This window comes from Falco peregrinus, chromosome 4, assembly GCF_023634155.1.
Source record: "Falco peregrinus isolate bFalPer1 chromosome 4, bFalPer1.pri, whole genome shotgun sequence".
NCBI classification, from domain to species: domain Eukaryota; kingdom Metazoa; phylum Chordata; class Aves; order Falconiformes; family Falconidae; genus Falco; species Falco peregrinus.
Genome location: NC_073724.1, coordinates 103751329 through 103777174, shown reverse-complemented (window position 1 = coordinate 103777174; position 25846 = coordinate 103751329). Strand labels below are relative to the sequence as shown.

Genomic DNA, 25846 nt, shown 5'->3' with positions numbered 1-25846 from the left:
AAAAGCAAAAGTAGCAGTGTTTACTTGTGTAAACCACTGTGAATTAAGAGTATGTTGATTCTAATCAGGTTTATAATTAATGATTCAATTCACTGATGTAAATTGATCCACTCTGACTTTGCTATCTCTGATTCCTCGAGAAACAAATGTAAAATAGCATTGTTTTGGTACAGTATGAAAAGTTCGATTTGTACCTGCCTGTGCAATGTTAATAACATTATGTCTAGCCATACCTAAGCTTGATCATTCAGACAGTTTTACCAAAATGTAATTTTCAGGGAGTCTGATAGAGCCATGTTTCACAAAAGCTATTCCCACAAGAGCTAAATGCCAAGGTAATCAATCATATAGTGTACTGTATGCTGTTGTTATGGATATAATACATTATTTATGCAGTATAAAGATTTTTCAGGTGTTGTTGAAATGAATAGGCAAGCGAATGAACAACTGCAAGGTATAATATGCCCTTAGCTGAAAATTGCTGTTTCCTAGATTAAAATTTGTAAAGATGCCTTCAATGCTTACGGCATATTTGAGATTGATTTGCTGCAAGTATGAACTTTCAAGGGGTAGCAGGAAGTCAGTTAGAAAGCTATAATACACTAATTACACTTACAGATGAGTGCCTGTTCTTCTACTCTTAATATTTGCATACCACTTGTATTTTGGTTACTAAAGCCAGAAGTTGTTACTCAGTCACTGGAAATAGGGTAGAACATTTTGGCAGCAGTACAAAACCCAAAGACTGAGGTAGAACAGTGTGGGTTCCTCAGTGAGCCATTGCATGTGATCACCACTGATACATTTAATGAATATAATTAGGCACCAGCTTAGGCTTTTGATGGAAAGTTGTCTAAACCTGCAATTTTCCCCTCATTGCATTGTTTGAAACATTTTGGTTTTGTGCTGAGAATGAGATGATAGTTGTCTTCACCAGATTCATTTAATAAACTGCAATGTTTGTGCAAGAAGCCCTACAAGACTGATAGAAAAAAGTACAGCGGTGGGGAAAAAATGGCTTCCATAAATGACTACATGTTGAAATGACCTTCTTTCCTTCTGCCTGTCAGATCTGGCAGTACTTTCTAGTTGGTTTGCAGGAAAATCTGCAGTCATACCTGCAGAGTAATTTTCAAACTGTGATCCTGTTACACTACCTGGCCGAGGAGATCGGTAGCTCAGGGCCTTTGAGGGGCAAAGGCAGAGCGCTGCTATACTTGCTGTCCTTGACAGATTTTTATTAGTTACCTACATACCTTTTGAGCCCATGTAAACTCTTAACATCTTCTGTATTCTTTGGCAAAACATTATTGGCTTTGCCACTTGCCATGTGAAGAGGTGCCCTTGGGTGTTCAGGCACATGTTCCCTAGTTCTGCTTGCTGTTGATTTAATTGCTCTATATCTGCTGCTAGCTGTTTGCTGGTTTTCTACCTCCTTCTCAGTCAGCTTCAGTGCTGTTCTCATGCCTTCTTACTCTTCCTCTTTCCTACTCTCTCCTGTTTTTTAAATAACTTCAGTCAGCTTTTCTCACCGTCATGGTTCCATTTGTCAGCACTCTGTCATCTCCATCAGATCTCTCAACAGTCTTCCTCTTTGTCCCTTTCACCTTTGCCTTATGGTTCTTCCCTGTTCATCTTTGATTCCCATTCCCACGCTGGCCTTTCTTACCTGTCAAGCTGCCACATTTCTTCATGCCCTTCTTTTCATCGGCAATGTAGCAGGCATGTTTCAGTTCTACTCAATAGACATCATCCATCCTATTCTTTAGCAACTGCTCTGTGATTTCCCTCTTAACACAGCTCCTCTTCTCTGAGAGCCCTGACAATCAGCCTCTTCTCACCTGTTGCTTGTTCACTTGGTTTTTCCACATCTGCTCCAATTTTTAGGGGCTTTGCAGATGTGACCACCCTCTGTTTTGATGTCTGTCTTCTCTAGTAGTTCATAGTTTGTAATTTCAGGAATCTCGTAGTCTTCAGTCTCTTTAACAGCGTTTTGAACAGCTCTGCCTTTTGCTTTTTTCCTCCTCTTAGTGGAGAAATCCTGTCTATGAATACAAATTGTACTAATGAGTCTTATCTCAGGCTCTCTACGCCAGCTCTACCTTTCTGTCCGAATTAGAATCTTAGCTGATGTTTCGTGGCTTGGCCGATTCTCAAGAAAGCAGTTACTATGGATATCACTGCTATCTCTCACTTTAGCCTATGCCTTAGTATTGCTGTGGTCACTTTGTGGTGCTTATCTAAATCTTTCTTAATGCTTCTTTTGTTCTTTCATTTTCCACAGATGACAAATTACATGCGCTTTCTTTCCTGAAGAGAACCCTTCTGTAGCTTCTCCCTGTACTGACATTCCTCAGCACTATTGCACACGTGATGCTACATTTTATCTCAGTTCCCTGAGTAACACTAACTCTCAGCAAGTCATCTTTTTTTTTTTTCTTTGAAGTTGCTTTACATTATTTTAGACCTGAAAAAATATTTTTCTTTCAATTAGTTGGTCCAGAAGATCTTGCCTCATATAAATCTTTATTGTTTCTCCTACTTGACATTTTAAGATATGTCTTTCCTCTTCATTCATATATATAAAATTTCTGTCAAGGGATATTATGATTTTCTGTCTGCTGGTGGATGGCTGCTAGTCTGCCTCAGAAGCTTTTTTAGTATCTTTATCCAGGATCCCCTTTGCAGCCATGCCTGTGGAAATAGGAGAGGGCAGGTCTCCTGTTGTGTCATGCCCATTGCTCTTAATCTTCCCCAGGCAGTTTGCTTCCTTGTCCTTCTTCATCTGTTCCTTTTTGTCTTCTACTTAACCCTTAGGCTCTTTGGTCAGGAGTTGTCTTTTTGCAGAATTCTGTAGAAAGGGATTCATGGCTTGGGAAGGTGGATTTGACAACAACAAAAAAATAGTAAATGACCCTGCAAGTGTGCAGCATCAGTCAGGTGCTTTCTGATTTACTCATTACTTGTTTGCATATTTGAACAAATGTGAATCTATTGCTGCTGCTAAATAGGTTCTGAATGAAGGCAGACAAGGTCTTGTTCACACAGCAAGCAGTTGAGTCGGTGCCATGAGCAGCAATGCTACTTCTGAGTTTCTTTTCCTCAATTCTGTATTTAGGAGCACCAGTAGCAGTTCAAATAACTTTCACTGTGAGGAATTAATTTGATTCATATTTTTCTCCTTGTAAACGTGCTATTTTACATATGTATTTTGTAGAATCATTTTGACTACGTGAGTTAAGCAGTACAGTGAAAACATGAAGGTCTTGTAGGACAAGTGCTTAATGTCAGTGTTGCATACTGAATACCAATCAGTTCTTTCAAGAAAAAGAGCAGAACTAACCAGCTTACAGAAATCATGTGACTTCTGAGGTTTCCCTTCTGATTATTTCACGTCAGTGTTGCTGTTGATCTGTTCATTCTTGAAAAATACATGGCACTAAGCAAAGGGTGCTTTCTGCTCCCAGTTTCTGCTGTGAGGAGTGGTGATGGTGGGACACCTCTGCTGCATCACAGCAGAGGATACAGTTCCTTCAGGCTTGTTCAGAAAGCAATACGGAGAAAATTCTCTTGTGTAGGCACTGTCTCTGTGGACGTATGCTGTGGTTCCCTAGAGAAGACTGATGTGTTGAAATGTTTGAACACAGAGACTACTTTGGAGAATTGCTTTCTGTGTTTGAGCTGACAGCCATGACTGCTGTGAACCTAAAAGTGGAGAGAAAGAGAGAGTGTAAAGAGACAGTCCAAGGATTACGTGAGGAGAATATAAGTTTAAAAACAGTGTTCTGCGTTATAATTTTCTGGGTTTGTTGTTTGGGGTTTTTGGGGGTTTTTTTTTGGTTTTTTGGTTTTTTTTTTGAGAGGGCCTTAGCCTTGTGGACATGTGTGTTGGAATGTTTAATTCTCCCAGACTTTTGTACTCATTTCTTTTTATAAGGCACAGCAAATAAGACCCTTTTTTTTTTTCCTGTACTACTTGCTTACTTGCAAGCAAAATGATACCTGACAACCTAGCATTAGAAAGATTTCAAAATAAAAATTGTTTAGACTTTTCTGGTTTGAAGCCTTTGCATTATTAAATGCTTTACATCAATTTTGTTTCAGCCAGGGATTTAGTGTGCATGGTAGTAGCACCTCTGTATAGCTGCTGCCATGACAGGTGCAGGAAACTTTATACTTTGCCAGAGATGAAGCTACTACTGTGTTAACTCAAATGCCAGAGACTTTGTTTATGGTACTAAAAATCCTGGATTTGATCTGTTACAGCAAATAAATCAACTGTGTGCTCATGCCCATATATTATTACACTGGAACTATTAGCTTGCACTCCTGTGAAATCAAGCAATCTCTAGAATCAAGAGTATATGCAGAAGGTTAAGTCCTTCTGCTTATCAAAATTTCATATATTTTAGTGGGTGCTACCCATCTAGAAGCTTAGTTTCTTTTAAGTTGTATTTTCATGTCTGTAACATGAATTATATTCAAGTTAACAGAATAGTTGTTTTATTCTGACCTTTTCCACTAGAATTTTATTAGCTTACCCTTTTGTTAAAATACCATCAATAATTGTGGCTAGTAACAACCTGAAGAGTCTTGCTTTACAAGAAGTATTCTACATGGGTCTTATAAGAGCAAATAAAAAACTGAAGAGGATAAGGTCTAGTTGTGAGACATACCCATTGTAATTCAAGTGCAGATAAGAACAAATACATTAAAAAAAAAAAAAGTCTTTGAGTAGATTTAGAAGTCCTCAGCCTTTCATTGTGATGTAGATGAGTTTGTAATTGTAAATTTACCAGATTATATTGTCTTTCTATATATACATTCATTATGTTGCTGTTAATTCTGGTATGAACTATGAGTACTTTGTAGAGATCAAGTCTACGGATAAAACATATACTACTATTAAAATGACAGAAGCTTTACTAATATAAAAAAACCCAGAAGTACATGTGTGGAAATTTCTACGTTTTTGTGTTTTCAATGGTTCTGAACTGTTCGTGTGGCAGGAGCCATTTCCAGCACAAATTGCTTTACTGTAGTTATACAGCAAAGATTTCAATGTCAGTATATATGCACCAGTGTATGCTAGTTTGGAACACAGACTTGCCCGTTCACTGACCACAAAATGTGGGGCATTTAGGAATGCCAAGAAAGAAAATCAAGTATTTTCACGTACGTTATTTGAGACCACTGGTAAAAGCAAGTTTCTGCTGTCTAAACTAGGCTAATTGTATTATTCAAGATACCAGGTTGCTTAAAAAGGAACAAAGAACGGGTGGATGAAATTGAGTCTTGGTGTGACTGCCAGTGATTGGGAAGGGTGAATGGTTTGGAGATGAAGCTTAGAGTTATCTGTCCCTTCTACTGAAAACCAAGAATAATATTCTGTAAAGTGGTGTGAAAACCAGGAGCTATGGCTAACTCCTCCCAGAGCCTGAAGATCAGTTAGATCATCTTGGTGCAAAGGCTATGTCTGTCTGTCCAACTGGCCACCTTGGTTTCTTCAGTCTTTGGTTTCCAGTCTTTCTGGCCAGACCCATGGAACTTGGCCAACCTTTCTGAAACAGCTGACCCTGTTCAAATCCACATCACCTCCTTTTTGTGGTGTGCCTTGAATGCACCTGTGTACTTCAGACCCAAGAGGACAGAAAGTCCTACAACAACCTGATCTCTGTTCTTGCCACCCTTCTGTATACCCAATCCTACTTAGATCCATAAGAAGAAGCGAGCCTAGGAGGAGTGGCAAAACTAATTGTGGAATGGACCCGTCACCAATTGTAATTAATGTTCAGTGTTGATGCAGGTAACAGAGCGTAGATGATGAGAGGAAGAAAGCTCGCATGACTTGGTCACAGCTCATGAAGGCTAACCTTACATACCACTGCACACATCTTAGAAACGTGGACAAAAGGTGGCTTTTCCCCTCTTAGCTTGCAAGATCCTTCCCTTGGTGGAAGTGATGCTTTCTCTCTGGATTTGAAGGCTATTGGTAAGTGTTAGGTGGTATGGAGCATAGCTGCCCAGTTTCAGCATGGTTTAGGCAGCTCTTTGTAGGTTTGATCAGCACTTGGTTTGCTCCACTGGCTCCCAGTGAGTTTTCAGTATCTTGATCTTCAAAGCAACTGTTGGATCAAACACCCCAGCTACATCAAAGGCTGTATTTCTATTTGTGAACTGCCAAAATAGCTGTATTCCTTTGGGGCAGTGTAGATGATGAAAAATCAGAGCAACCATGTATCAGCTGGGGACACAGTATTGTGGGTTGGGGTACAAGCTATTTAAAAAAAACCCCCACAAACACAAACTGCGAGGCAATCAGGTGAATCCAGGGTAAGACGTTTTAAAGGGAATGCTACAAAACCTCTCTGGTGAATATGTTCCTTCATAAACATGATGCAGCATGAGCTCCCATTTTTACCTGAAAAATAACTGTCAAAAAGAAGAAAATTAATAAAATTCAGAATGCTGTCAGATCATGAAAGGCATTATATTTTGAAGTATCTTTTTATACAAACTGTAATGTGCTGAATTTTTAACAGTGGTGTATGTGTGTAGGGTAACCTCCTAGCAGTATTTAATGCTTCCAGTTTCTTAGCACTAAAATCACAAACAGCACTTACTGGGAGAGGCCATATTATTAGCAAAAGCTAAAGGGTGGCATCATTCGAAAGGAACTGAATGTTGTTCAAGCATGGCTGTTGATGGATTCAAATCAAGTCTGATCAACTTCTAAACAAACCTTAAAGGTGTTGGTTTTAGCTCGTCAGAAATAATTGCCCCACTGTCCTTTATAAAGTACTATGAACAGAACTGATGGTGCCTAAACAATTATTTCTCCCCCCTCCACCTGGATGCTAGGAGCTGATAAATTGCTTAAAGGGTTGAACTTAAAAATTGCAACTCCAGACAATTTAATTGTATAAAAAACCCTTAGTAAATTAGATATAAATACCATAACAAATATGTATTCTATAAATTAAATCTTGGAAAACACAACACTTTCTGTACCTGTGCAGGTTTTCATGGTATGTTTTTTTCAGTTCTCCCTTTTTATCTGATGGTAATAGATTATTTTCACCTAAGTGCTTAATGCCTGGTAGAAAGGAAACATCATTCTGCTAGTTTGAACATTTGAGTTCCTTGAGTCTCTGTTTTCTTAAAAAGGTACATCAGTTTCTTCATTTTAAGTTTCTCTTAAGCCTGCCTGACACATTTACCTGAGCTCCGCCAGCCATCCAGCCTTTACAAAGAGAGTACATTGTCGTTATGCCTTGTTACAAAGACAACTAGAAGTTGAATTGAAGGTATTCTGTTGAGAAGCAGGGCAAAAGCTCTAGAGGAACCTGTCCTGTTTGCCTCATCTGGTGCGTGTTTCCAAAATGACTACAGTAAGGTAGAGTGTGATCATTGTCGACTTGGTACAGCGTGGAAGGTTGAAGGCAATGAGGTTTCCAAAACCTTCAGGACAGAAATTTTGCTGAATTTTTCTAAAATGTTGAGTTTGCATAAGAAGAATTTCTTCATGCTGCAGAGGGAGACTATGCAAATGCCGAAATATTTTCATCTCAGTGCCATGTTCAAACTGAAAGTCTTTGTGCAAAGTTTCTGTGGAACTAGACTGCAAAATACAGGGGGCAACCTGGTATAAAACAAGAGGTGGCTTGTCACCCCAGAGCTGAATTAAAATAGCAAGGTGATTTCCACTGATTTCTGTTCTCCTGACCAGCCTGATTTGATGTCTGAATGGGTTTCCTTCCACAGTTGAACTTTGTAATAAATACACATTCCAAAGCACATTGTCACTGACTTTAGGCATAAAGTACAGGTGGTCAAAATGTGTTCTTCAGTTAATCTCTTCTGTGATAGCAGTTGCCTTAGGAAGGATTGAATCCTGAGTCTGTACATTGCATCCTCTTTGTTTCTGGAGAACTTTTCCAGGAACTATGACTTCACTTTTTTTCTCCAGCTCTTGTGGTGAGTAATGTAAAGTTAAGTCACAAGATTTCATCTTCCTGACTCGCTGATAGACACTTGAAGCAAGAGGGGGAAAAATAATGAGATTCTGTTGTTCAGCTGTGGATGATAAATGTTCATGTTCAAGTTCTTAACAGTTTCAGGGTCATACAAATATTTTAATGACTATGTAACTGGTGATACAAGAAATATGTCCTCATGATTCCTGAGGAATTAGAAAGGCGTTGCTACCAATTATTTCTTTTGTTATAGTAAGCATTACCTTGAACACAACTCTGCAGATTTTCTGCTGGAAAAAATGATTATGAATGTGTAATGAAAACAAAGGTTTGATCTCTGTGTAATTGTCTTGTATGTGCATATATAAATGACAAAACTTAGGAAACAATGAAATCTCAACATTTTACTGACGTAACTGAGAATATGAATGAACAGCCCAAGTTTGAAAAGATAACTGCCATTAAATGTTAGTATTAAGAACTCTGTTGCATAGTGCCACACATACATATTAAAAAATACTTTGTTCCATAAACAGCTTTGAATAAGAATTCTCTCTTTTAAATATATGATGGATATGCACCGGTTCTCCCTCCCATTGCACCTATTCTTTCAATACAAGTAAAGAGCAAATATTTAATGTTTAAAGAAATTTAAACGTACTATAATTTAATGAAGAATGCTTCTCATATGTGGAAATTCATTAACAAAAAGGTGACCTTTTTCTGTTTTCTGTTGAATCAGTAATGCTAATATTGTACTAAAAGATGAGCTAGAATATATTTTTTGTAAGCAAAAAATTCTTTAAAAACCCCACAAAAATGAAATAACCATTACTGTGAAATAGCATTGGAAGTTCCTGGTAACTGCTTTTCAGTTAGTGGTTATGTTACCTTGGGCACTTTACAGTGCTGCTGCGTCTGATGATGCTTCCAGTGATTGCATACACCCAGCTATAGAATTACCTTTACTGGTATTTCAAATCAGTTAAGAACAAAATGTGTGTTTAATATGTTTTTCTTCTGCCTTCTGATTGCAGATCTGGCTTTTAGCCCGTTCTTTTGCTTGCTTTCAGTGTGCTGCAGAAGTGTCTCTGGACAAGCAATAAGAGACTCTTGCAGTGCTGACTAATGTTACCCTTCGCCAGCTCATTTCCTTTCACTCACTCTATATGCAGATACAAAAGGGAGCTTTGGTGCAGTTTTTGTTTTAATTAGGTTTTTTTTATGGTGAGGTTTGTGCACATAAAGACAGTGTTCTTTTAAAACATGGTGATGGATGGAAATGGTGAAAAATCAGAACAAAATTGAGCTTTAAATATTTAATGATAAGAAATTATTTGTAGAATGAATGATCATTTAAATTAGTACTGTTCTGGAAACTCAGCTGTGTGCATGCTGATTAGATATATAAACAAAAGGTAGTGATATCTTTAATTGAAGTTTCTTTGCATTTGTTTTTGCTTTTCAGCATAAATAGGTATGGACCTGGGTTCATGTTGCTTAGAAATGCCTGTAAGCTTTTTGTTTGCATTTTTGTGTACATATACAATTGCATAGGCATCCCCTAGTCCAACTTCATGCCTGTTAGCAAAAATTTACAAAAGTGGTGCCATCAGTTCGGGACTGCATGGAGCAGAACCCGTATCTGCAAAAGCAGTCAGCTTTATTATATTATCCAAGACTTTTATGTAGCAGCATCTTCTATCCCATGTTTGTTAAGGAATTAGTGAGGCGTTCCCACACCCTGGGGAGACTCCCTAATGTCATCCCAAGACATGCTGCAGGGACAGAGGGAAGCTGAGCCCCAGAGAGGAGGGATGAGGAGGGTCTGGGAGGAAGTCTGAAGAACATGCATCACTTGTGGTAGATGGCTGAGACTCCCTTAGAGCAGTTAATTCAGCTTAAGCAGCATTTCACTTTTGAACTGCAAGGACACCCAGATGAGTTTTAAATCAGAGTATTTCATGAAATACAACTTACAGCAGTGATTAATGTGTCCACAAGCTCGTATCTCTTTGCCAGTGTGTTTCTGTGAGACAGTAAAGCTTTATGTTACTTAAACACTTACTCTCAGATGACTGTTGATTAGTTGCTGCCCAGATCTCTCAGATTTGGTAGATTTGAGATGATGATATTGGGAAGGTGGACTTTCAATGTAAATTCTTCAACCTTTAACAAACAGCCTTGGAGGAGGGCATTAATAATGAAAGAAATGATTCTGTTTTGCTGGCTACAATAGCGGTGGCCTTTGACTGCAGTTGAGGGTGGTGGTTTTTGTTGTGGCCTCCCTATTAAGAGGTTTGTGGCGAGTCACATGGACTTGTTTGTTTATCTTGTAACTCTCCATTTGTCACTTGGCAGGCTGAAGAGGAGACAGTTGCCTTTCTTGCTCACAGTGGAAGTGAAGAAGAGTTTGATCCAAGTGCTCTTCCTGATCCAGATAAATACAGAGATTCTGATGAAGAGCAGGATTCAGAAAGCGAGGACAGCTATAGGTATGTACACATCTTCCACGTTCATTTGGAAATGTTAATGGTTTCTAGAAAATGCTTTGTTTAGATGTTAGGAACTCATTTTACACTCATCCTCTTGCTCCCGAGACTTGGTGTACATTTGTTTGTTAGGTAGGTGCTGAACAGAAATCTTTGCTAAAGGCTATTATTTTCTCTTCTGAAGCTGTATGAGAAAGATTTTTGAGTCATTGTTGAAGGCATCTCAGTGAGACTGTTTCACGTGCAAAAACATTGACCCTGGAGTTTTCACGTGTTTCTGTGGTGGGTTGATGCAGGCTGGATGCCATGTACCCGCCAAAGTTGCCCTGTCATTCCCCCTCCAAAGCTGGACAGGAGAGAAAATAAAACAGAGGGCCCCTGGGTTGGGATAAGGGCAGGGAGAGATGGCTCACTGATTAATGTCATAGGCAAAACAGGCTCGACTTGGGGGAAAATTAATTAATTACCAATCAAATCAGAATAGGATAATGAGAAATAAAACCAAATCTTAAAACACCTTCTCCCCACCCCTCCACCCCTCCTGGGCTTGGCTTTGCTCCCCATTTTCTGTCCTGCCCCTCAGGGGAGGGTCCTCACCCCCCCTGCCCAGCCCTGGTGCGGGGTCTCCCCCACGGGGCCACAGGCCCTGCCAGGAGCCGGCTGGCAGTGGCTCCATTGGACATGGGGGAAGCTTCTAGCAGCTTCTCATGGAAGCCACCCCTGTAGCTCCCTTGCTACCAAAAATTTGCCGCACATACCAAATACAGTTTCAGAAATGCATTTCTCTACTGTCACATTACAGGTTCTGTCTGAAAGGAGAAATGTTGAAGTCATCTGAGGGTTTGAATGAGCCCTCCATACCTGTGCTATGTTATATTTGTGCATGGTGAAGCTTGCTAAGTTTTATGATTCAGTGTTACTCAGGCTCTTCAACACTACAAACGGAGTGGAATCTGAGTTAGAAGTAAATATATAATAAAATTAACAGTGTTAAACTTTTCTTAATTTAAAACAGTGTTTTTAATTATATAAACCAGAAGATTTTGTTTCCTGTAGATTAACAGAAAAGCACGGGGTGGGGATGGGGATCTGTAATTGATGGCAACATACTGCAATTCTTCAGCACATAGTGCAGGATGACAGAGGGATATCATACGACGTCCTGTGTGGTTTTTGTCATTTGCTTCACTGCAACAAGAATTCCATTGGTGTGTTTCTGATAAACAGCCTGTCATGTAACAGATTCAGAAACGTGACCTTGACACTTAAATGGGAGTATAGATCTTTATTTTTCTTTCTTCTGGATGTCTAGGTTCATAAATCTCTTGCATTTCATATCAGAAACAGCTAAATCCTGGTGGTTAGATTATCCCTAGCTCCATGTCACTGCACATTGTAGGGGCAGTATGTAGGACTGGGTGTTGGGACATGGATTTAAGGACTGGATAGCCCTAAGTTAGCAGATTGGTAACCATGTTCCATGTAGCCTATTCACCAGTGTGTTGGTCAATAGAACTGACAAGGATAGGGGAAATGCATTGCTTTTTCTGAGCAGCAGTAAATTGTCCCTTCTTTGTGCAAGGGGGAGAAAGAAGGTAACTAAGTCAATTATAGTTTCTTCTGGTTTTTCACTTCCCCAAGCTGACTGAGTATCTCCACTCCATGTAAAATGAATTAAAAAGCTGTGTAAAATGTAAATACAGCTTCCTAAAACCAAGCAGAAAATGAGACCCATCATTCATAAACAAGATTCATCCAGTTCCTTTTGTACATATGACTACTTGACTCTACCCATCAGCTTTTGATGAGGGAAGCAGTAGAATTTGTTAAAGAAGTTCTCTTTTAATGAAGTTTAAGACTTGGTATTTGTTGGGGAGGGCTATGTAAGAGGATTTTTAGGTTGTTTTTCACATGTTGGTAATGTTGAAATATTTCTGTCCATATTTGATAAATGCATCCTCTAGTGGTATTCGTGTATTGCTTGTAGTGGAACCAGGTTAGTACAATGAAACTATTCTCAGTTTCTCCCGGGTAACATCAATAACATGGTTAATATTGTCTTTCTAATATATGAGATTCTAATGAGTAAAACCTGGACCTAAGACAGTGATTTGAGCTAGAGGATCATGTAAAATCCCATCTTGTTGGAAAGGGCCATCTCTGTTTGGTCTAATGCTATGAGACAAGGACCAGAAGAAAAGTGTGTTTAGCAATTCTGCATTTGCATAGGACATTAATGGAGGTGCCAAGAGAAGTATTTCAGGATACTCACGCTTCTCCATCTGGGACCATAGCAGTGCATGTTCTGTCATTTTGCCTTTGAGGGCAACTTCTGAGTTGACTTCTGTAGTAACGTGTTGCTGCAGGTAACAAAGTAGAGAGTGAATCTTGACGGTTATGGGTAGTTTGTTTCTTGGAAGGGGGAAACCCAAGAGTTGATTGAGAAAGTCTGAAGTAAAGCTTTGGTATGCGGTTGGACATTGAGTAACACTTGCCTTGTTCATTGGTGTGTATGTTGCTACTGAAGGACAGATTCCTGGAATCCGTTAAGCTGGTGGACAGCTGAACTGGTGGGAGAATGTTACCAGCAACTGAGTGTAAGAAAACCTAGTGTCACAGTACTACCTATTAAATATTTGATTACCTTAGGCATTTTCTCATTATTGCTAAATCGTTGCATACTTCCTGTAGCAAAAAGGTAGTATTTTAGTGTCACATTTCTTAAACAAGATTTTGCTTTATTTCAACTTGTAGCCTTAGCTAGGCTTAGTTATCTTGACAATACAATGTTTTGTAGCATAAGTACTTAATAATGATACTTTCAGTATCATTAAGTAACCATTTATCTAGGGGATGTCACTTCTGTCTTTTTTTATGTATTCATTCATCACTTTTTGTATTGATCCTTTTTCCAAAGATGTCAGCTAGACTCCAGATTAGCTAAGCTTTAAGAATAAAAGTTGACAGAGATGGACAGATCCTTTTGGCAGTGGTAATCAGTGCAGAATTTTTTGGAATCGATGGCTGATCTGACCCCCTGGAGTCAGAGTGTCTGCTCTCAAGGAGAGCTAAGATTCGAAGAAGGTCTAGGGTCTTGGTCATTTCCCCTTCCTGCAAAGTAGGTTGGAAAAGAAAGAACATTCAAAAAGGGAAACAGGACCATAGTAATAATTTCTGACGAAGTATTTTCCTCGGCAAAACTCAAAAACACTTAAAAAAAGAAGTCGGTATGATTTTTGTAGGCAGGAATGTTGAGTCACATAGTAACTTGCCCTAAGGTCGTGGCAGTGACACGTGCCTGGGAATAAAATTCAGTCACCCAGAGGGTCCATTGGGTGGTCTGTCTTTGCCTTTGAAACTACAACTAATCACATGTGGTAACTGATTTTTAAAAATATTTTTCGTGTTTTCAGTATGCCAGGTTTAGACATGTAAATTTGATAACCACATAGACACAGTTTAATCCTTTTTGGTTTTCCAGTTTATTGGACTTGTTCTTACTTGAGTTACTTTTTCAGGGAGTGTCGTCTTGGAACTTTGTTTTCTACAGTATTTCAGTTATCCTAAGGAGATTAGTCTTGAATTTAATCTGTACTGAAGAGAGTAACTTTGGGCACAAAAAAATACACTATATATGTACCTGATTCAACTGGAGCTGAGATACAAATTGTTTTTTCTGCCATGTATTAAGGCTTGCAGGTTTTGATTTACCAAGTGTACTTTCAGTGTGCTGTTTGGATAATGTTTGGAGGTGCGTTTAGAACAAAGTGCAACATTAGAACCTTTTCCATCGTACTCTATCTACATTGTATCTGTGTAATTCAAATACAGCTTAAAATCCAGGAAGTTTTACCAATTAATTTTTTTTAAAAAGTGATTTTTGCCTTGAGCCTGGCTAAGGATCATGTATTTGGAAGGTTGGATTTCATTTGGTCTTTGGGACTTAGCCATGTGTGGAAGCTAATTTGTTTAAAAACTCTATTTCGGATTTTGACTAGGAGACGCTAAGGCTCATGAAATAAAGGACATTTTATATTATAATTTCTTTAAGTTAATATAGAGATTTCAGATGTTCTGTATACTTGAAAATATAATGGATGGCCATTTAATATCTCAGCATTATTCAGTTCTTTAAAAGGTGGTCTGGCAAAGGAACAATTCCAATGTAAATTTTGTTACTGTTTTCACATGTAATTTTGGCACATTCTTGCCATGCAAACCCTGATGACTTACACAGTTACATTTTTTGGCATTCATTTTATGACTACAAAGTTGCAATTTGGTTTTGCTTCCTTAAGTAAAAGGTTTGTGCAAATCTGTCCTGTCCATTTAGTGCTCTAGGGGTTATAATCTGTCTGGGTCACTTTTTTGGTCTCGGTTTGGGGGATTAAGCTTTCCCTGGCTAGGAGCAAGACATTCTTGGGGTAACAAATGTCTCAAGAACTGCCATAGCTTGAAGCTTCGTAACCAGCTTCTGTCAGCTTCAGGACACAGTACTGGTCTCAGTTGTTTGCCCTGACTTTTGGTTCACTTTTTAATAATAGAAAAGGTCCTTATCTTCCTCCAAGGAGGTTTAAAAATGTTTTTGTAAAATTTTCCATCTTTACACAAATTAACTGAATACTTTCCTGCATTTCTGTCTTGTTTGTGTTTGCTGGAGGACTGGGGTAAGGAATAGTAGATGTTTTCAGCCTTTCTTAAGAAGGCAAGAGGACTGAAATTTGGAAAGTGAGTCAAATTGCTTCAAGTTCTTCTCCAGCATTTAAGCTGAACAGGAGTTAACAAGGACCCAAAGAGCAGTTTCAAACAGCCTAGCTAGTCCTGACATTCAGAGCTTTCTAGAAGAGGCTACATAAGTTTAGGCACTGCTCCGAAGTACTACAGATAAACCTGCAACATCAAAGACCACAATTTTGAGTTTATAATCGGCAGTGATTTCCAGAAGCAGATAGCAGAGACACCGGTATTGTATTATATTATAGCCAGGCACAGGCTGGGAGTGGATTTGTCAGTCATTGCTAAGAATAGTAATTTAATTGATGTGAGTGGTGAGAGCAGCTAGGACAGGTAGCAGAAGGAAGAGGAGAGTGAAAAACTCTGGGATGCTCACAAGGGCAAGAGCAGTGGGCAACAGCATGCCTATACATAGATTTGGAAGATGACAGCGTTCAGGACAAAATGACATTTCTAGGAGTGCCTGAAGGGAGTGTGTCAGAATTAAGAGCCATTGATGGCTCCAGTGTGCAGCGCAGCATGTGGCAGTTAATCCCATGCTGGCTTGGGCCAGCCTAGGGAACATCAGTCATGTCTTTACAGGCTAAATGGATTTGGCCAGGGTGCAGGCTTAAGTACTGGACATGGTGGTTTGTATTGTCCACAACTGCTGTGACTTTGGATGGTGCCAACGAGAGCTCTTCTGGGCAATGTCCCAGTGTATTTGGTGCAGTAGGAGAGGCCAAGGACAGTTTCTAGTGGGGAGTGTTGATGAAGCCGCATTTCTTTTAGGTGTGTGTGAATGAAAAGTGTAGTGGTCTGTTCTCTGGCTCTGAAGTTAGCTTTGAGGCTCAATATAGGTATGTCTGGAGACTTGTGAGGTGCTCTGAGCACCCTGTAGGAGGTTTTTGTGAAGTAGAGGCACAACTGAAAAAGAAAGATGCAGTGAAGGATATTAATTTAGGGCTGGAAAAAGAGGAAATCAAGAAAAGCAAGAGAAATTGAATGACCAGTAAGCCTATGGGTAATGGAACATGGTAGCAGAAGAGGCTCGTGGTGAGCATATGGCCATGGAGAAGTGGTTTTGACCTTGCATGAGGAAGGAAAGAGGTGCAGGGGATGTATGCATGAAAAGGAGGAGGGAGGATGATGGGGACCTGGTGGATCAAGAAGAGTAAATATGAGAACAACCTTGCTGGCAGTGGGAAGGAGGGGTTTCTGTTAAATCAATGCTGATGCCTTCTGCAGCTCTCGTAGAGCTGTGCCTAACTGTGTGATGACTTGTTCTTGGGGCTGGGAAGTACTGACCTAATGATTTCAACAAAAACAAGTAGTAACACACAGTGAAATTAGGCTTTGAGATCAGAAAATAGAACTCTGTTCTGTTTTATATTTCCAAAATTCAGAGTTTTTGCTCAAAGTGTTGGATTAAAATAGAAATATGTTGGGCTACAGTAGCTGCTACTTGCTTTAAGGGGGAAAAAGTGCTTCTAAAAGGGATAATTCAAAGCAAGTATCTGAGACCTAGGGTATCTTCTTTCAACAGTCTTTAAAAATAGACCATCTGTCCATGTTTAAGAAGTAAAAAACATTGCTAATCTTTTCTCCCTATCTGTGCCCCCACCCTCCCCATTTTAAATTTTGGGAGCTCTACAATTCATGAATTAAATTTGCCTATGAATAAAATTCCCTTCCAGCCATACCTCTACAAGCAGGGTAATTAATGACTGCAAGCATGTAATACGATATTAATTTTTGTATATCTAGCAACATTCATCATATTTGGTTTAAGGCTATCAATGGAAATTGTTAATGAGGTGAAAAATTTAAGTGTATCAAATAGGGTAGAAGAAAAGCAGCTAGATTTCTTAAATATTCCTTTTGCAGTCAAACTGAGTTTCTGATCTTTTTCTAATCCCTCAGCGTCCTTAAATAAAAATGTTGAGGAGGAACAAAGTTACGATTGACCTCATTGTTACCTTCTTTAAAGCTTTAATAGGTGCGACTGATCACATTAACTCTTAGATCAGCATGGAAAAGGTCTTGGACATGAGGAGAAAGGAGAAATGTCTTAATTTTGGTACTGTTTTTTTGTGATTTTATGGCCAGTCACCAGCTGACAGGGGGCAAATTGCAGTTTCTTATACCTTCTTCTTATACCAGGGTGCTGATGCTGACCTACTAAGTTTTATGTGATCCTTGATGTTGTTGACATCACATTGTCTTTTGAGATGATTAATGTGCAAATCATGGTGCTCCCTCTAATGTGTTTTATTCAGGTTATATGAGTGACTTTGTGAAGGCCAGAACTTAATATTGTAAAAGGTCTCAGTTTAAGGGCTTGATCATGGTGTTTAGCTTCAAAATTGGACGTTGAGATATGGGATTGGTGTTGATAGAGATGTGATGATATTCCTATGCTGTGGAAGTCTTTATAAGAGTTAAACTCTAGCTCACTATATGAAATGTACCTGATGGTAGAATTTTCTAGTGAAATTTGGTAACCTATGCTCTGCAGGTCAGACTAGATCCCCTGTGGTTTCCATAAACTTGTCAGCTACAGAAATTACCTTTTCAAAAAAACCCCAACATGTAGTAAGCCATCAGCAAGTGTTTGCATGAATGGAGGAGGCATGGGTTGAGTATTAACTGAAAACTCAATTCATAAATTAACTGTCAACAATTGGAGAATGATAGTGGTCATAGAAAAGAAAAGGAGAACAATGGATCTGAAGAATGTCAGTGTCAGATGAAGCTGAGGAGGCATGAATATATATGCAACAGTTAGGTAGGTGGTTAGCAGCATCTCCAAAGGCAGCAGCACATTTCAGAGGAGGTTAAGCCTTTGACAGAGGGACGTACAGCAAATTAAAATGGTTTTATTGAAGCCACGGTGACCTCTAGCTAGAGCAGTTCCAACCCAGAGCAGTGATATGAGAACCAACTCCTGAATGATCTGAGTTTTCAGACTGGTATATAAAGATAAGATGAAATTGCTTAGGGCAGATACACTGAACAGAAACTCTGGTGGTTCAGGGCTGAGTCAGATGCTGCTGCTTTATGGTCAGCAATGTCTGTGATGGGAACAGGGAAAAGTTCTGTTACAGCTTCAGACATCTGATTTGAGTCCACTGCCACTTGTCTGCTAGAGCCTTTAGAAAGTAAAGGTGACTTCAGAGCGGAACAGAGATGTTGATGGTTGGCTGGAGTACTTTTTTCTGTCATATCTTCTCTATTCTTCCCATGCAATAATAAGAAGTATTAAGCATGCTGTCTTGCTGTAGCAGAATGAAACTGGGTTAATTATCATTGATAATATACAGCTGTGGGCTGGCTTCAGGGGCGGTGGGTTGGCCGATGTAGATAAGGTGCAGCTGTGGCTGGTTCTGTTAAGGGGTTGAGAGCCAATGAAGGGAGAGCAGCCCAGGAGGAAGCAAGAGATGACAGAGTGGGCCCTGGATGAGGTGAAACAAGGAGAAGGCAGCAGAGGGACTGGCATGAAGAGTATGTTGGTATGAGATGGTAAAAGACCTTGCTGCAGCTTGATAGTTTGGAGAGTGCTGCGACATCTTGCTGGTCTGGTTTTCATTTAAATATTTTTTTTTCTTCTTCTTCCATGTTATGGTACTTCAGCTTTAATAAATGATAAAAAGATGGACTTGTCTTTTGCTTTTAGTACTATTACACTGGTATTTCATTACAAGTAGATTATTCATCCCTTTTCCTGCAATTGTTTTTTATAAATCTAGTTTTAGAGCTGATTTACATCAGTGGAATGGCCAGTAAGGGAATCATAGAATCATTTAGATTGGAAAAGACCGCTAAGATCATCAGGTCCAATTGTTAACCCAGCACTGCCAAGTCCACCACTAAACCACCTCCCTAAGCACCACATCTATGACTTTTAAATGCCTCCAGGGATGGTGACTCAACCACCTCCCTGGGCAGCCTGTTGCAATGCTTGGCAACCTTTTGGTGGAGATTTTTCCTAATATCCAATCTAAACCTCCCCTAGTGCAACTTCAGGCCATTTCCTCTTGTCCTGTCCCTTGTTACTTGGGAGAAGAGGTCAACTCCCAGCTGCCTACACCCCCCTTTCAGGCAGCTGTAGAGAGCGATAAGGTCTCCCCTCAGCCTCCTCCTCTCCAGGCTGAACACCCCCAGCTCCCTCAGCTGCTCCTCACAGGACTTGTGCCCCAGCCCCTTCCCCAGCCCCGCTGCCCTTCCCTGGACACGCTCCAGCCCCTCGACGTCCCTCCTGCAGCGAGGGGCCCGACACTGAACCCAGGGTTCGAGGTGCGGCCTCACCAGTGCCCGGTACAGGGGGCGGTCACTGCCCTGGCCCTGCTGGCCACACTGTTTCTGACACCAGCCAGGACGCTGCTGGCCCCTTGGCCACCTGGGCACACTGGGGGCTCATGCCCAGCCGGCTGTCAGCCAGCACCCCCAGGCCCTTTCCCACCGGGCAGTTCCCAGCCCCCTGCCCCAGCCTGTAGCGCTGCCTGGGGCTGGTGTGACCCACGGGCAGGGCCCGGCACTGAGCCTGGTTGAACCTCACACCACTGGCCTCGGCCCATCGGCCCAGCCTGTTCAAATCCAGGAAATAACACAACACAATATATTTTCATTACCATTTCTATATGCTGTAGCATTCTGACAGCAAGTAAGAAAGAAGCTGCACTGGGCTTTATGGAAGGCACTGCAGTAATTAATCTTCATTAGGATTGCTGCCATGGCCTTGTGAATTAAAATTTATTACATGGAAAAAGGTTTGTGGCACAGCATGTTTGATTAGCAAAATGCCAATATTTATGGTATAAATTGTTCCTAACTTTTCTGAACTGTATTTTATTAACAGATTCATTCATTATTCCTGTACGTTTCTTTGGGAAAGAGCTTGTGTGTGCTATATTGCAGCCTGGAAACTTGACTCATGGCCTGCAATTCAGTGGCAAGGGCAGTTTGTTTCCAGAGCAGTGATGGTAAACCTAGGCTCCAAAGCAAGCTCTGATAAATGTTAACTGAAGCAGAGCCTGTCTAGAGATGTCATGGTAGTACCACGCTTTTTGAACAACAGCAGCTTGGCTGTGTGGCTGCACATTTCAAATGACTGACTCTCAAGCACTTAACAAGCTGTATTTAGGTTTTAAGACATACTGTGAAGCCCAGAAACAAGTTAAATAATAGCAATTAAAAGTTTTCTGTCTTCTCAGTATTGCCTCAAAACATACTTGTGAAATTATTTTTGAGTAGTTAAATTAGAGTTTTGTGTTGTGTAGCTATCAGGGTCATAGTTAGATCCCCTGTTTCCCAGATGCCATTCATATATGCTGGCATTTATTTAAGGGACAGGATTCATAAACCATGCTTTAGTGTTTGAGTAATAAACAGTACGTATCAAACAGTAGTATCTTCCTTCGCTGTTACAGCTGTGCAAACAGTGACCACAGAAATTACTGAGCCTGTTGATAAGTTGGCTGTTGGTACCTTCTCGCCTGTGTAAACACAGCCCAGTCCCAGTAAATCCTTCCATCAGGCAGCTTCAGACTGCACAGGTCACTCAGGCAGCTGAAAAGCTAGATTGCACCAGATGGTAAAAGGAAGGAATTATAGTCCAGCTGCATATGCTGCTTTCTAGGTGTTATAAATAGAAGACAAAAAAACCACGCTGGCTTTGGTTTCCATCTGAATTGTGGAGTTGCTTTCTAACTGTGTTGTTCTGTTAGAAAACACTTCCCCTTAGAACAACTTTATTTTGTTTTGGCTATTTGTGGATGCAGCTGGTAGTGTATCAGTTTGGGAGGAATAAGGGGCTATTTATGCCCATGGAAAGTGACCAATGATAAGATGGGCTCTGCAGGGTGGACTGACAGGCCTTTGGTCAAAAGAGACCGATTCATTTGATGGTTAAGTGCAGAAGTCATCCCCATATAGCTGCTTTCACAGTCAGTCCTTTTACATGCATACCTGAGAATTATACATATTATATCTCCTCCAAAGAGCCTTCTGTCCAAACAGCTAAGGAGAAGCACCCAGATGGAGTACAGGATGCCCCTTGGCATCACGATGCCAGATATTTCTCCTGGTTATTTTTCAGCTTCCTTTTAAAATTGACTCTTTCATCCTTCTTAAAAGCTATGTGTCTGACTGCTCTTGCAGAGCAGTACAGCCCTTCTCTACGCCACCCAAGCCGTTGCTGGTAAAAATCCATCCTGCAGGGCCAGGGTTGGGTGTGGGACTAGCTGATCTTTAAAGGTCCCTACCAACCCAAACCATTCTATGGACAGGCACTGTCTGTCTTCTCTCTGCATCTCAAAATTACGAACATCTTAGCTGCTCCACATCACTGTCTGCTTTCCTTCCTAATTGCCTTTATCAAATACTGTTTTACTTCTACTTTTTGTGCATCATGAGAACACAAACCTTTAGTTCTCTTCATTGCTCGATGGCTTTGCTCCTGCTTCCTGCGTTATATGTTCCTCCTTATTCACGCTCCAGCTTACAGCCCAGTAGGGGTGAAATTAGTGTGAAAATATACCTGCTAACATGTAGATACATCTTTAGTACTTAATCAAGCACCATGATCCCTCAGTAATAATAAGAAACAGCTTGACTCAGCATAATCTTCCCACAAAGCTTATGATGAAAGTTAATCATAATTGTGTTGATGTGCTTTTTGTTTGTGGAAAAAATTAGAAATCTCACAGTTTCTTCTAAATGCATTTTGTATTTAAATGCTATACCTTACAGACATGTAGGCCTATGGGCCCCTGAAACGCCAAAAATTAATATAATTTTTGGTATTTAAGGTCTGCTATTTCCTAACTTGTGAGATTTCTGCATTGTTTTATTTGCAAAGATCTTTTGAACTAATGTCCTAGATGAAGCGTTAGTCAATTATGAATGCAAACAGGGCTTCAGAATCCCTTTGAATGCTGGAAATAATTGGCCCTTTTGCAAACAAGCTAAAACGTTTTTACTTAAGGAGGTTTAGTTTTACTTTTTAAAGTGAACCCCTATACTCTGTCCTGATCAAAGTGAACACCATGGAACTCCAGCCCAGACCCACACTGGCCACTTGGAACAGTGAGAAGTCTTAGTCCTTTAGCATATTTTCATATACCACCAGTATAGCTTCAGCATTTATGGACTATCTTAAGCACTACAGAGATAACTAGATCTTTCCCCAGGAAAGGAATAGAATAAGCATTGGTAAGAAATGAAAATGCCACCCCCATGCAAATGACAGCTGAAAGCAGTCAAAGTTGCTGTATCCTTTGAAACATCCCATTTTAGGAAAAGTATTTGCTGCACAGTCATCAGCTCTTCATAGAATCATAGAATGGTTTGGGTTGGAAGGGACCTTTAAAGATCTAGTCCAACTCTCCTGCCATGGGCAGGGACATCTCTCGTTAGATCTGGTTGCTTTACAGTGTTTCTTTAGGATAGGTGGAGAAGGACAATATAAAGGCAGGGTGTTAGATTTGTTTCAGTTGTGGGAATGCAAGGTGTTTCTCATAGGATTTCCCTCCTCTCTCTGTGCTGTAGTAAGCAGGCGGGAGTTGGCATTGTTATTCTATGAAAGGTGGGATGGATGAGAGAGGGAAGCAGGTCGCACGTTTGCAGTCCAGGGCAAGGCCATCAGATCTTACGCTATTCCTTCGTCTCGATGGAGAGGCAGCCAGAAAGCACCATGTGTAAGCCAGGAAGAGGAGGAAGCATTGCGCTGCCGATCCCTCTCAGCCAGCATTCAGGAACTTCTTTGTAAACTGCTACATTTGGGGGTTAATGTTTGGGTTAGGCTGGTTTCCAATGAGTGGTGAAACCAGTGTTTCACAGGCTGGTAAATAGTCCTATTAATGGAAAAGCAAGGTGGGCAGCTGGTGGTGGTTTGAAGTGGGCATTGCATCCCTGTGCTGTCTTCAAAGGACAGTAGTGCCCCGTTTGAGCTGTTTGTTATAACTGCTGTTCCTAGCTGTTAAGTCTCTAAACAGTATTTCTGAATGAAACATTTCGCAAACATTATGTTTACATTCAAGCAATTATAACAATTCAAGCATTTTTTTTTGTTGTTGTTGATACGTCTATTTTTTTAAAGTTAATCAAATTTTCTGGGTAGAAATTTGCCAGATTTTAACTGAAAATCTGAATTTAGCAACCTGTTTTAGAAAAAACATTTTCCGTTTTTGTCATATTCCTTAAAATACAAATGTGAAAAACTGAGAATGCCATTTTGTTTCAGTTAACTTCTTTGGACGGAGTGGTTTGGGGTGAGAGGGGTTGCATTTTACTCATTTTGGTATGAATTCTACCCTACAGCTTAGGACAACCAGCTCCCTATAACCTGGTACATGGATATTATATCAGATTTTGTTAATTAGATTATTTTAATCTTAGATAAGGTGATTTATAGCAAATTTTCTGTTAATGGACAAAAAACACATGAAGATATGTGAAAACCTTGGGCTTTCCTCCTGTTGCTGTCATGTGGCCATGTGACAGAAGTCGAAGTATTGAAACAGATACGCAGCTGTTTCATCCAGATTGAAGGCTGCAAAACGCTATTCATCCAAATCAGCAGAAGAAATAGGAATTCACCAGGGAAAATAACCGGCTTGGGTTTTTCCTCTTTCTCTCATGGCAAAGAGGTGGTTAATATCTCCCAAGGAAAGCTTCTGAAAGAAGGGGAAAGAGTGGCTTGAATTACATAGACTGAGATCAAAACTGTATTAAATGTAGGATTCGCCAATGAAATGAGTTCTGGTGTTTTTATTTTTGTCCAATATTTATTTTAGACAGGATCTTGAATGCATGTAAAGGTCCACCGACACATCACTAAATCAGTTTTGTCAAGTTGTCAGTCAGTCTATAAGGCAGCAAATAATTAGATAAGACTGATAGCAATATCTTGATATACTGTAATCAATTAAGACAGCAGAACATCCACCATCACCTCGGCCTAAAAGCAGTTCTAATTTAGACATTCAGAGTTCATCGGCTTCTATTGCTTTGCCCTTCTGAATTGTAATTTTGTTTGCACTTATCTTGACATAAATTTGCCTTGTTTAAAATGAATTGTTTGATTACATGATTATATTGATTACCACAGTTGTTAAAAAGACTAATTGATTTGTTTCTGCAGTGAAGTTGAGGAGAGGAGTGGAAAAAAGAAAAGAAGCTATAACAATAGTACTGCAGCAGAAGAAATGCCGCGGAAAAGAAAGAAGACGAAATTCAGCCAAGAGGAGGAGGAGGAGGAGGACCCCTGTTTGCCATTAGATACTGGGCTTTCTCTGGCAGAGGATGAGGAGCTTGTACTACGTCTGCTCAGCAGTCACAGCTAATTATTTTTCTGCACGTTTTCTTTTCTGGGACATCTCCACAATTTTGTCAGGAGTCTACACAAAATTAATTTGGCATCTGGGCAGCTGGGTACCAGTGGACGTAGATAAATGAGTTCCATGTGCAATGGGATTGCCTTAGATTGCCTCATAGATTATAGACAATATTTAGGTTGATTTATAAGGCTTTCTAAATGAACTTTCCAACCTAAATCCCCAGATGTCATTTTGCAGTTACTCGTTCATAAATTAAAATCTCCCAAGTTTTGAAGCAATTATCTTTTTTTATTTTAATCTTGCTTTAGATAAAAACGGAATGCTCCTGTCTTGACTCTGTCAGGTTTGTTATTTTAAAGGTGTGTGTACTAAAATTATGAAAGAAGAAATACTGTTGGCAGTTCAAATCATATTACTTAAAAATAAACTGCATTTCTTCTTCTGTGTATCATGCACATATTTTAAAAATATTTTAATAAAAATTACTGAAGCCTTGGTGTAAACTTTTGGTGTCTCTTTCAGCTTTGTTAGAAAAGCATTTATTTATCCTCCAGTTATCATTCCTATTCTGTCACTGGTGTTGGGCAATTCAGAAAACCCCTTTAAGAAGCTAAAACTGAATCTTGCATTTGAATCCCATGTGAATTAGAACACAGTGATGGCACAGAAAGGTAGAGCAATACGCTGCCTGTTAAAATTGGTCACAAGGTAGGTTTTGTTGCAGACTTAGAGCTGGAAGTGAGCGCCTTTTTTTTTGTTATGATGAGGAATTCTGTTATTATGAAGATTTTTGTTACAATGAGGAAAAATAATTTATTGTTGAGCATATTTACAAGTTTCATCCCATCAAACCGTGGTTATTTGTTGCAGGTTTTGTGCATGCTCACTGATAACCACTGTGCCTTGATGAACAGCAGTAAGACATAGGCTATGTGAGTCGTTTCTTGGGGCAGGGAAGAACCGGGTATTCTCTCCGAAGCAAAATGAAATATTAATACAATACCAAATTCTTTGTTGTATAAGTAGATTTTCTTCTCTTGCTTGCACCCAAATGCCAGCTATAAGCCAAACTCACCATTGTCTTGCTTGCATTCTTGACTACCCCCTCAAGAATATTGGCATGTTGTTCAGGAAGAAGCATGGTAAACTCTTGCAGGCAATATGGAAAATTAGGAAAACTGCTGAGCATTTTAGACATCTCCAAAACAACCTAGGCAGTGGGAAGGCTGCTGTGCGAGAAAACAAAGGGGAGCAGGAAAATCCAGTGTTTTGTTTGCTGGCACAAGTTTTTTGACAGCAAACAGGCATGTAAGTGATGACTGTCTCA

At 39.9% G+C, this 25846-nt stretch overlaps 1 protein-coding gene across 1 annotated transcript in view; it reads left to right on the top strand.

Annotated features, from left to right (window-relative positions):
• Positions 1–25022, top strand: part of DDX10 (DEAD-box helicase 10) — a 192200-nt gene extending 167178 nt beyond the window's left edge. Inside the window, exons 17-18 of the mRNA XM_055802318.1 lie at positions 10338–10471; positions 24324–25022. Of these exons, the coding sequence (XP_055658293.1) occupies positions 10338–10471; positions 24324–24525 (336 nt within the window). The 3' untranslated portion in view covers positions 24526–25022. The remainder of the gene's footprint in view (positions 1–10337; positions 10472–24323) is intronic.
• Positions 25023–25846: the final 824 nt, after the last annotated feature.